This window comes from Triticum aestivum, chromosome 7D (assembly GCF_018294505.1).
Source record: "Triticum aestivum cultivar Chinese Spring chromosome 7D, IWGSC CS RefSeq v2.1, whole genome shotgun sequence".
In the NCBI taxonomy this organism is placed as follows: Eukaryota; Viridiplantae; Streptophyta; class Magnoliopsida; order Poales; family Poaceae; genus Triticum; species Triticum aestivum.
The window spans coordinates 242,881,865-242,894,496 of NC_057814.1; the positions used below are offsets into that span (position 1 = coordinate 242,881,865).

The 12,632-nt window shown below is 42.6% G+C and overlaps 1 protein-coding gene across 5 annotated transcripts; it reads left to right on the forward strand.

Annotated features, from left to right (window-relative positions):
- Nucleotides 1–1,999: 1,999 nt before the first annotated feature.
- On the forward strand, nucleotides 2,000–9,079 carry LOC123166231 (uncharacterized). 5 transcript variants are annotated; one of them, XM_044584003.1, is made up of 4 exons: nucleotides 2,000–5,711; nucleotides 5,854–5,922; nucleotides 6,014–6,126; nucleotides 7,100–9,079. In XM_044584003.1, the coding sequence occupies exon 1, from the start codon at nucleotides 3,297–3,299 to the stop codon at nucleotides 5,037–5,039; it is 1,743 nt and encodes a 580-aa protein (XP_044439938.1). In that variant the 5' UTR covers nucleotides 2,000–3,296; the 3' UTR covers nucleotides 5,040–5,711; nucleotides 5,854–5,922; nucleotides 6,014–6,126; nucleotides 7,100–9,079. The 5 variants fall into 5 exon arrangements, with proteins under 5 accessions (XP_044439938.1, XP_044439940.1, XP_044439939.1 ...); XM_044584005.1 differs by having other exon boundaries at nucleotides 6,028–6,126; XM_044584004.1 differs by having other exon boundaries at nucleotides 5,857–5,922; nucleotides 6,028–6,126.
- Nucleotides 9,080–12,632: the final 3,553 nt, after the last annotated feature.

Here is a 12,632-nt window from a genome sequence, read left to right on the forward strand (position 1 = left end):
CTCTTGTGAGTACCTCTTGCCCTATATGATCATACTTAATTTCATAGTTGTTTGATTATGTAGCATCACTGCACATGTTAGCCTCGTTATCGTCCATTTGGTGGACATTATAAAATCCATATGGACTCTTACATAAATTTAGAATCAACCCAATGGTTTTGAAGAGGTTTAGCTCTGCAGTCCTCTTGTAAGGACTGAACGTCGTCTATCATTGTACTTACATTAACAGCTACTCCCTCCATCCCATAATATAAGAACGTTTTGTATAGTACACCAGTGTTCAAAACACTCTTGTATTAGGGGAAGAGGGACTGGTTCATTGTGTAGCATTCTGCATATTATCTCCCTCGCCAACCATTCACTAAAAAAATATCAGATCTATATTTAATCTTACCAAAAAGTTGAATACACAGACAATGCCAGTGCAGAAGTGTAGCCCATTGCTCTTGTCAGTACATTTTGTCCCGTAACGCTTGTACTTCCAGGGATTGGTAGTTGATTATGTAGCATCAATCTGCATCTTATCTTCATTATCCTCTATCCTTTCCAGAATTATCATATCTATAATTACTCTCTACAAAATGTAGAGTACATGCAATGCTTATGAAGAAGATTATGTGCTGAAATTCTTGAGTTATCCTTCCCTTGACATGGAGAAGGGCATTATAAAGCCGGTGTTAACTATTAATGTAAGTCAGTCCTTCTAAAGCCTTTTATCCTCAACTGCTGTTTAATTTGCTCATACTCCCTATCATTTATTGCTGTTTAGTTTGTTGTTTCTATCAAAATGCATGTTCACAACAACCGTAAGTTCCAAGTTTTACTTGTAAAACCAAATTTCTTATTCATACCATGCACATTACTCAATCTCCCTATATGTATGCTTGTTTTTGTTGATCTATAATCCAGTGTGTGGTGAAGCAGCCCACGTTTGCACCTTATTATCTCCTGTTTTATCTTACTGATGTGGCTGATGATATGAACAACATGCCATGAACATCTATTATATATAAAAAGTGCTTTATGGGGTCTTCAAAAAAAGATAAACAGGCTAGAAAATACCACAAAAATTAGAAACATCTGACCATTAATTTAATATATTAGATAATCACAACCATTTGGTTTTTCTAATATCAAATGTTGAAAACATTACCCACCTATGCCATTACGTGAAATAACTTTTCAATCATCAATGCTGCCATCACGTCCATCTAAAAGAAAAATGGTGCCATCACGTGAAGCACCCTTTCAATCATAAATTCCCTCCAAAAAAATTTCAGTCATACAAAAAAATCTTCCCAAATAAAAAAACTTCCTATTTTCTCTACCTCTTGCACGGTTGCTCCTCGACCTCCTTAGCGCCGCCATCAACTCTCGCCCTAGACGCACCAAAGCCTCACGCCTAAACCAGTTCAACTGATGCATCCTCATGGCGTCTTCCGCATCCCTATCAAGCCCCTCTACCTCCTCCTCGTGGCCTGCAACGACCATTTCCACCTGGCCACTTCCACTCACCAATTTCTATCCAGGTATGTGAGGCTTCAGTTCGTAATGAAGAGAAGATCATGATCCTAACCATGATCTCTCCAACCCCCTTATTCCAGCCATTGAATCTCTCTGCATCAAGTTCTGATCAAACTGCAGTCTGAATCATCCTTTTGTAGGCCAATCATCTAATAATATATCTCAATGTTACCGATGCACTGGATGTCAAGGTGGGGGTGTGGTGCCCACATGTGGAGAATGCAGCAAGGAATTGATCTTATAGCTGCATGGTTAGGCCGACTTATAGCTTGAAATTCATGATTCTAATTTCGACTCTTCAGCTATTTCTGATCTCAACATACATGGCATCTAGATTCGTTTTTCAGCTACTCGAGTGTACAGAGGAGGTGGGAAAGAAATAGCGGCTACCTAAACTCTGTCAGCGACCATACTATGGGCCGACCCTATTCGCCTCGATCTGGCCCAGAAGATGGATGGGCTCCAACTACAAAGGGCACACGGGTGCCCACGAAAGAGGCGGCTTGGACGGAAGGCTTCGGCCTGGCTGGCGATCTCCCTCTCTGTAGCGTGTTCTTTCTCCTCTGTCTCCTCCTTCCTCTGCTTCCTCCTCCTGTAATTCTCGATTTGTAGCCAAACCATGGTTTGAGTGAAACTAGTAGCTGGATCCTAACAATTGGCATCAGAGCCGTTCGATCCTCCTTCAAATTCCTCAAAAAATTCCACCAAAAATTTCTTCTCCATCCTCCGCTTGCATCCTGTTCGACAGAATGCCAAGCCACAAATTTGCCTGCCCCGAGGGAGTTCTCCACGCCCGGATCAACGACGTTCGCCAGGCGGTCACCGTCGAGTCGATTCGCGAGTTGTTCCGTCGCTCCGGTGATGGGAATGTGATCTGCGCTTACGAGCGGGTGGTGGACGGGATGTACGGCGTGGAGGCATATGTCGAGTTCCGGTCACGATGGAGGGCGACCCGAGCTCGAGATGCCCTGGATGGCCATGCCATCTACGAGGGGTGTTGCATCCTTGCCGTGGACCTCCTACCACCGACCTACACCACCATCCATGCCGGATGACGACGGGATGGCGCCGTCGTACTTCTACGACGACACTCCGTACGCGGAATGGGAGGCAGCGTTGGATGCGGTCCAGCGCCATGATGTGGTGCCCGATGCTTCCACCGACGACCTCCATCTCGAGGCGTCCATGGGCGCCATCAGCGAGACTCCGTCCGAGCTTGCCGCTCCTACAGCACCAACTCCGTCAGCCATCCTGGAGCTCAGTGTGCATGACAAGGTGCTCGAAGTCGACGACACCAACGACGCCACTACGACACCCACCACCTATTTGACGGGGTGCCCAAGTTGAGAAACACCCGAGGAGTCGGTGCTCACCTCATCCGCAGCACCACCTTCATTCAAGACTGCAGGCAGCATCGCCCCTGAGCCTGCTGCACCGGAAGCCATTCAGATGCCGCTGCGTTGGTTGTCCCTATCTTCAATCTGGACAACTTGGCACTCACTAGGTGGTCGACAAAGGTACCTGTCAAGATCGATTTTCCCTTGACGTCCCAGTTCACCCAAGTCAATGATGGCAAAGTTGAGTCGCGGCCATTACCATGGCCATCCTTTGCGTGCATCCAGGCATATACATTGGTACAGTTGGAAGAAGTTCTGAACTTCGCGATTGCTTCAGCTAGTTTACCTGTGCAACATTCAGTTGGGTTGCTGCATGATTGGTATTTGTGCTTTACAAGATTCAGACCCACTGATGCATTTTTTGCCACGCATGAGATGCAAATTCTTGTCTGGATGAGGAGCTTATTAATTATATCGAGTGATATAGTCTATGCACCAGCTCATGCTGTGATTGGGGATTTGTGCTGTGAGCTTCAGAGCAAGGAAATTCTAGTACAAAGAATATATTGTCATCTGATTGCGGAAGTATGTTTGGAAGCACTGAGGTTTTCATGGCTGCCACTTCAAGGTAATATCTGTAGCCCACTCGCAAATTTTCTACTGAAGAAATCAATTGGCATATCTCTGCAATCCTATTGGGAAGGTACAAATTCTTTTGCGGTGATGTTGACACCAAGTCTGCAAATGTACGAGCATAAGAACAAATTCAGTTTACTGGAGCATGATATATCAGTGGTTCTCCGTGTTGCTCATGGTAGTATTGTAATTCAGTGCATCCTTGTGCATCAGAAGATGCCCAATTGCAGTTTCGGAAACACATATAGAACAAAGAATTACATCGGAATAGTTGCATATGCGGACTCCCAATGGGCAACTACATGGTTCTTTTCCTTGGTGTGTGTGGCTGTATATAAGAGGTTCCATGGCATGTATTGTTCCGTTGCACGACATGACATCACCACTTCCAACAGTGCATCATTCTTCTTAAGGGGGCCTCCTTATTGTTTATGTCTTGGAGGAGATATGCTATATAGTAGCATTATCAGTGCACATATGGCATCTGCTTCGCTGGCCAGAAAAGGGTTAGGCAGAGATGCTCATTTCTTGTTCCTTGGGTCCTCTTGCTCTGATTCAGTCCTGTTGATCTTTGAAACATTCGACTGGCGAATTGCCTGGCCACCCCCCTCTAGAGGTCATGTTCTTGTCTCCAGCTATATCAACTGCTTCAGTTTCTTCCAAGTTTACTTGGTTGTGGATCGCTTCTCGTTGAACTTGTTGGTTTTGTGTGTGGCTGAGCTCTTCACCTATAATTCTGAAATTTCCCAATGGATAATAGCTTGGTTTCTCAAGTTGGGGCATTCTGCCAGTGCTATCATGTTGAAGCAAGCATTCTCTCAGTCACTGGAATTATGGCATATTACTGTTCTTGGTAGTACTTTGAAGACAAGTACAATTACTCGTCCTCTAGTCTTGCTTCATTGGGATCCAGGTGTGGGCTTCATAAATGACAGTTGGCTATGCTGGAAATGTTTCTCCTTGAAAGACAATTTCAGCTGGCCTCAGTTTGTTACAAGAAATTTGTTTGTAACCTCACAATGGAACCATGGTCTGCTCAGCTTGATCACTCTTGCAGGGTGGGAGTTCACAAGTAGATACATGTCGATTACCTACAGTAAGCTTGTTCAGGTTACTGGTCATCTCTCTTCACCTTATAATCCACCTGCCACAACTGATTGTATATGGACCAACGACAGGGGGAAAATAGAATGGAGTCTTGGTATTTTCTTGGACTTAAGAAATTGCAGAGAGCTGGAGCACTGGACACGAGAGTCTGAACTGAATTTGAGTGAAATACCAGTTTCAGAGACTAGAACAAGTGGGGCACCAAACATTAAAATGGATATTGTGTGCCGACTTATTCATCAATGGAAAGAATATTTTCTTGATGGGAGGATTGCGACGTTGCCCATGATAAAAATTGGAGAAGCTATCACATATGTGAGGGTTGAGAGCGACAACCGTGCATGGCTGCTTTGTCCAGAGCAGTTCTATACTAGCCTTGATGGAATTCTGCCGTTCATATGCGACTTGGGTAACTCCATGTTCTTATGTGGCTGAGGGCTACCGGTGCAGAGATGCAGGCTTTTCTCTTGGTGTCTATATATCACCTTTGCAGGTACAGCAAGTTGATTGTGTTGCCTTGCTCAATCCTAAGGGGGCAGTGGATCAGTCGTGGGTTTTCTATTCTAAGACCTGGCGGCGAGACAATCCTGACAGCTTGGATCAATGGTCTACAATTAGTCAACCAAGTGCTCTGTGTTTGACTCTAGTTCCTGGTGTGCTCATTTTACAAAACCAGCAACTGACTTGGGATCCAGGTGAGAAGATACTTGATTCGGTTCAGCTTGCAGTACAAGTGCCTTGGGATCCCGGTGGTTCGACAGCGAATCGGCTTGAGGGCAAGCCGAAACTTATGGAGGGGGATTGTCAGCGACCATACTATGGGCCAGCCCTATTCGCCTCGATCTGGGCCAGAAGATGGATGGGCTCCAACTACAAAGGGCACAGGGGTGCCCACGAAAGAGGCGGCTTGGACGGAAGGCTTCGGCCTGGCTGGCGACCTCCCTCTCTGTAGCGTGTTCTTCCTCCTCTGTCTCCTCCTTCCTCTGCTTCCTCCTCCTGTAATTCTCGATTTGTAGCCAAACCATGGTGATTGAGTGAAACTAGTAGCTGGATCCTAACAAACTCCTTGAGACGTGAGGCTGCAGTTCAGTTCCTATTGAAGAGAAGGTCATGATCCTATTCATCCTCTCTCGGATCCACTTCTTCCAACCATTCAATCTCTTCTGCATCAGTTCTGACCACGCTGCAGTCCGAATCATCCTTTTCTTGGCCAATCAACTAATAATATATCTCAAGGTTATCGATGCAGTAGTCATGGAGGTGGGGGTGTGGTGCACACATCTGCAGAAGACAACAAAATTGATCTTATAGATACATGGTTAGGCCGATGATTTTTATTTATTTTTGAAATTCACAATTCTAATTTCCAATCTTCAGCTATTTCTGATGTCAACAAACATGTCATCTAGGATTCCTCTTTCAGCTACTCAAGTGTACAGAGGAGGAGGAAAAAAAATAGTGGCTGCCAAAATTCCTGGAGAAAACGGCTGCTCACATGGTCATAGCCCAGGAGATCAGGCAGGTATTACTTTTGATCAGATTTGGCTACATGCATGTTGTCCCATAGTACTAGGTTCAGGTATTACTTTTAATCTGATTTGGTGACATGCATGTTATACCATCGTACTAGGTTCAACTAATATGTTTGTTCAGTCTCCAAGTTAATATGTATGATTCTCGCCAAAAAAAAGTTAATATGTATGATATATTTACTTACAAATCACTCAACAGTCCGTACCTCTTATGTGGCGACATAATAAGGATCAGTTAGGATAAGGATTATGTTTTTTGATTACTTATTCTTATTTGAGATGACCACGCATACATGCTTCTAGGATACCACTATTGTTATGTTTTGTTTGTTTATTGCAGAATCTGAACGAATGAGACTTCAGAAAGAGGATTGTTTTGGGGATTAGAATATTATAGCATTTACTTCCTTGAGATAAAATATATTCGCCAATATATGAGTCACAAACATTGAATCATTAAAAAACTTTCTTCCTACACACTTCTATATTAACTATTCGTTCCTTTTATTTTGTACAACACCGACTAAAATTTTAAGTGTTAGGAGTAGCAGCTCCTTCACTATTTACAAGTACGGTTATAGAGTTAAGACTGAATTATGGTGGACATAACTATAGCTCTAGCTAGCAATATGGCGATATTAATCTCCTGATCTGGATAATCTGATGATTTATACAGATAAGTTAATCTTTGATCTTGTGGTTTTCATGGTGTTATGTATCATGATAAGGTAAATTCAGCAACGAAAACACAGTTGACGTTTTGTGCTTGCTCGGAATTTCGTTTGAACTGTACCGCTTTGTATGTTTATTTTTTGCCACCTCCTATTGTGTATGCAAGATGATCCTTTATTTTCTATGTTGTCTTTTCGTTCAAGCAAATTCAGTTTTCTATATATATTTTCCTTTCGTAGATTAGATGACTTATAATATAGAAATATCTTACACTTGCATGTTCTTTTTTAGGCGCTTATGCAGTTCACAGTCAATGGATTCCATTATGCATACTCTTAGGCCTTCCACTATGTAGGCCAAAAGTGATGCCATATTCACTTTTGATTCATTTGGCACCGGTGCCCTTCATTGCCCAGCTGGTGCCTTAAGAAAAAATATGGGAACCAGAGCAAGTAGCTGCTCCGATGCCAAATTCAGTGAGGCAATAAAAAATCCATATCTTGCATGCAGAATAGATGGAATGGGTTCCGTGTGAGAGGAAGACTAGTACTTCGATCAATTATTCTGCTAGATGTGGGCCAGTCTTTCACCGGTGCCACATTGTCTACGTTGTGAGAGGGGTACCAAAAGCTTTTCATCTGACATCGATGTATATGTGGCACACTTGTCAGAATTTTGGCACCAGATACATAGTGGAGGGCCTTAGCAGTGATAGTATAGCCAAGTTCAAAACAAGTGGAGTAACAATTCATCGTCAATAACGATTCTCGCTTCCAGTTAAAGTTATTTGTCAATTAATTTTTTTAGTGAGCCCAAGGTGATCATTTATGTACTTTAATTCTCCAAGTTACACACTTTGAAGCTGCATTGAGGACAATAATTGTTTTTTTGTCAATAATCGCCTGCTATCTGACGCCCATACTGTCTGCGTCATCCTTTTCTAGCACAATTAACTAACAATTTATCTCAAGGTTGTTGATGAAGTGCAAGTGGAGGTGCAGGTATTGCGACGTCAGTTTGAAGCTGATCAGGCAGTTCTACAGCTTTAGTAGTCAGCTTGACAGCCAGGAGATTAGTACATATCATGTTGTACGTACCTATTCCCTCCGTCCCAAAATAAGTGTTTTAACCTTAGTACAACTTTGCAATGTCTGCCTGTGCGTACTCAACCCAGAAATTAGCACCGTTAGGCTGGACTGAGAAAAACCAAAGGAATCTAATCCATGCTATTTCGATTCATGTGTTTCAAGTTGAGACGATGCTCTTTTTCTTTATCAGAATTGACAGCTTTTCCGATGATATTTTCGCAAAAGCAAGGGATAAATAGAAGCTCCACATGGAAGAATAAAAGTAATCATCTCTAGCGTTGATTGTGTCTACATATTGTTTGCATGCCCTTTGTTGCAGTAATTAATAAGAGGATACAAAGAGACAATGCAAGACTTATCATGATCCCTACAATTTTTAACTTCATCAAATTGGAAGATTCCAGAATAAGTAAACACAACTTTCAATTGTCTCGACAACATACTCGGGTCGGAATAAAGATAAAAATCAATTCATTAGAAATGAGGCAAATAAAATAGTTTAAAGACGACTCAATTTTTGTTTTTTGAAATTTTTTGCCTTCAAAGTTTTGTTAGCAAAAATTAGTCGACTTTAATCATGAGTATTATAGTTGGATATTTTTGTCTTGGGATATTGAGTGCTCAGTGTGCCATGGTGATATCTTCAATTTTGACAGAGAAAACAATAATACGTTAAGCATTGAACAGTGCATATACACATGAGGTCAACAATATTAAAAGTCGATAGCGGATGCAACACAAATTACTGCCATACATAACAGGGCAATCAATTTCTAGGTATCCTTTGCTTCTGGTTACGTACTTACTCTCTTTCACCAAGTTTTTTTCTGGTGATTTATTTTCCAGTTGATTTCCTACTAGGATCTTCTTCAGGCTGCCTCAAGGTTGCCGGCGGCCGGCGCCACTGTCCAAAAAATCTCTAGGTATACTTGCGTGCCATCCTATTAGTCGAAGCAACTTTATTGTTTTTTGCTACTTTGTGATAATCCAGGAGTACTTTATCTTTCCAATTAGTTTGTGTTCTCTGTAGCTATTCTGAACATATTGGCATGTAGAAGCTTTAAAAAAAATTGTTTCTCATGAGATGCTGACCTGAGGTTCCTTTTGTTAGGACATGTATGGGGTGTGCCTTATTTTCGGATAATTATTACATGAGATATGCAACTGTTGTTGTCTTAGAGTACTGACGGGTGAAATAACTATGACATAGAGATCACAAACCGTTCTTTGTCATTTGGTTTCAGAAGATATTTTATATTAATAATTTCGTTTCAATGTTTTGGTAGGCTTTCCAAAGGTCATCATATGAATGGAATTAGTTGTAGTTTCTTGAAGAAAAAAACTCTTTCTCAAACCAAATCCATCTTATTCGTCAAAAACCAGTGTGCTTTACAATCTTATGTACATGATCTTGATGTCGAAAGTCGGCTCGTTCATGACACGAGTTGAATTTATTATTATTATCTTACATTTGAAAGCTAATCTTCCTATATAACATAGACATTTATAGTTCTTAAATTTGTGACCCACGTGGCCATGCAAAAATGAAATTGGCTAGGCGGAGTACCAAATATATAATGAGAATTTTGTTTACATGTTGCCTATGTTGCACGGAATATATAGGCTCCAGATTGATAACATTACATTCACACGATATAGCACATGACGGGTTAACCAGAAAAAATTGAACAAATATCTTTATATGTCAACGAGAAAACCAACCTTACCTAAGAAAAAAATTATGCTCACCAGTCTTATATATTTGTAAATGGCATCACATTTGGTCATAATTTTCTTTTATATGAATAAAACAGTATGTTCTCATCATTAAACTTTATAAAGTTCTAACCCGCACATCGAGCGGGCCACTTTGCTAGTTAACCAAAATAGATATAATGATTGTCTTCGCCTTTCATCTATGCTTGTTATGTTGACAAGGTAGTCCAGTAGTGTGGTGAAGCTCCCCGAATTATGAACAATGCCAAATTATGCTATTGATATTTTGAACTTACACTTTATTTTTTAATTTGAAATTGGATGGAATTGACAGCACAGTTATCATCTTTGTTTATACACGTGCAAAATCTGTCATCTCTCTGCTTGTTTCAAGGTGGTATGCCTAATGGCATGCACAAGTCTGTTGAAGGCTGTGAGACAAACCCAACATATATTGCAGCAAAGAAGGCAAAACATCTTGAAGATAGCGAGACAACCCCAAAGTCTTGTCTTGATGTAGTGTTCAAGTTACTTGAGACTAGCAGTCGGACAAGCTCACATAATTCGTTGTCTGAATCAGTTCGACTTCTTTAGTCTCAAGTTCTAGCAGAAAGGCATTCTGCAACTCAACTTCGACTTGAGTCCTATCTTTAAGAAAGATTGCGGAGAACACCAATGAGAACCTCATTGCTAAACAGCTACACCTGGAAGCTATGGCCGACATGCTAGGCCGGTCTCACAGCCTTGCTCAGCAGCTTGCGCAGCAGTTCCCGCGCAAGGCTAACCTTTCTCGAACTGTCTTGGAAGTGGTCTTGGTTTAGTATTATTTTATTACGCTGCAATGGTGCCCAGTATTTGTAATCTGCTTCTTCGTTGCGCTTTATGATCACTGGTGGCGAACTTCGATGCCCAGTTGAAAGAACATGCGGTGCCCCCATGTTTGGTTTTGGTAATTGATGACAATCTCTATGGACTAATGGTTGCCTTAAGTTATATTTGAAGGATTTGTCCATAGGCATTTCTTGAAGTCCATGTGTTGGTTTCAAGGAGTTTATGTGGTGACCAAGGTGTTATTAAGGAATTATCCAAAGATTGGTCATGTGAGAGTAGAGCTTATTGCAAGCATATCTTGAAGAAGAAGATTGTGTGATCATTCATGTTTACCTTCAAGACATCATCCAAATGAAGAGAGTTGGAAAGAGTCAAGGTTGATCAAGACTAAGTCAAGAGTGAATCAAGTTGATCAACACACAAAGCGCACAAGATGTACCGAGAGGGATCAAGCGATCCCATGGTGTGGTAAGCATTGTCGATTACGCTTTGTATACTAACCCATGATCTTCGTGAGAGTTCTTTGTGGGGTTAGGTTGCGGTGTGCAAGTTCAAGTGAAGCATCATGAAGAGATCAAATGCTTGAAGCTTGCCGTCCATTGTGGCGACGATGGACTTGTGAAGATGTTGCGGTGTGCAAGTTCAAGTGAAGCATCATGAAGAGATCAAATGCTTGAAGCTTGCCGTCCATTGTGGTGACAATGGACTTGTGAAGATGTGCGGAAGAGTGGCTCACCCATAGTGGAGTATGGGGGAGCAATCAACTAGTCTTCATCGAGCCAACACAACCAAGAAAGGTGGTCCAACTTGAGGGAGTCAAGATCGTCATCATCTAGCTCAAGTGGACCATGTGTAAGGCAAAGGTTTGCTCTTGATAGGTTTTCTATTTTACCGGTCTCATGATGGTAGTTGGGAGACCGGGTTATAGGATCGATTGCCGTACTATCAAGGGGGGCTCTCGGTGAGTAGCTTGATCGTATTGTTCATAGAGAGCTCAAACCATTGCATCCTTGCATCATCTTTGTTGGTTCTTGTTTGGTTCTTCTCTTTGTGAGTTTTGGAGCTTATGGTCATCTTGATGACAAGCTCGAGTTCATCGAAAACGGAGTTCACTCGCATCTTCTATGATGTTTTCGATGTTGGAGGTTATGCCGGTTCTTCTCGGTTGGAGATTTCACTCCTCTATTTGTTGGCATACCTCCCCTGCCTCTTCTTATTATAACCAGTCGTTGTTTTGATGCTACTCATCGTCTTGTATCCAACAAGCTTGAGTTTGCTCAATTCGGAGCTCATATGAAGAAGTTATGGCAGTTCTGGTTTTCTCCCTGCGGTAGTACCGCGGCCAGAGCGGCAGTACCGCTTATCGCCCCAAGCGGTAGTACCGCTGTCCAAAGCGGTAGTACCGCCTATGGCCATAAGCGGTAGTACGGCTACGGTTCCGCCCTGGTACCGCCTCGATTTTGGGTCTTGCATTTTTCGTGTCGAGTTTTGCAGTAGTTGCACGGCAGTAAGGCACGGCAGTTCCGCCTATAAGCGGTAGTACCGCCCCGATGGGCGGTAGTACCGCCTGTAAGCGGTAGTACCGCTCCGGTCGGGCGGTAGTACCACTACTGCATTTTTGGTCCCGTGTTCTGCTCCTCCAGCGGTAGTACCGCTGGGGTGCGCGGTAGTACCGCTTATAAGCGGTACTACCGCCCCAAGGTTCATGTTTGGTTGCTCCTTTTCTCTGCTTCTTCCGCCAGAGCGGTAGTACCGCTCGTGGAGCGGTAGTACTGCTCGTGTGCGGGCTGAGCACATAACGGTTGGATTTTTTCCCTTCTATAAAAGGGGGTCTTCTTCCCCAATGAACCTTATCTTTTGAGCTCGTGTTCTTCCCCCATTGTTGTCCTTCGAGCTTGCTAACTCTCAATCCCTCCATGGATTCTTGCTAGTTTTTGAGGCAAAAGAGAGAGGAGATCTAGATCCACATTTCCACCAATCACTTTCTCCTCTATGTGAGGGGAACCCCTTGGATCTAGATCTTGGAGTTCTTGGTGTTCTCCTTCTTGTTCTTCCTCTCATTTTCCTCCCTAGCATTAGTTGCTTCGGTGGGATTTGAGAGAGAAGGACTTGGGCACTCCGTGTGCCCTTGCCATTGCATTTGGTGCATCGGTTTGAGTTCTCCACGGTGATACGTGGAAGTTACAAGT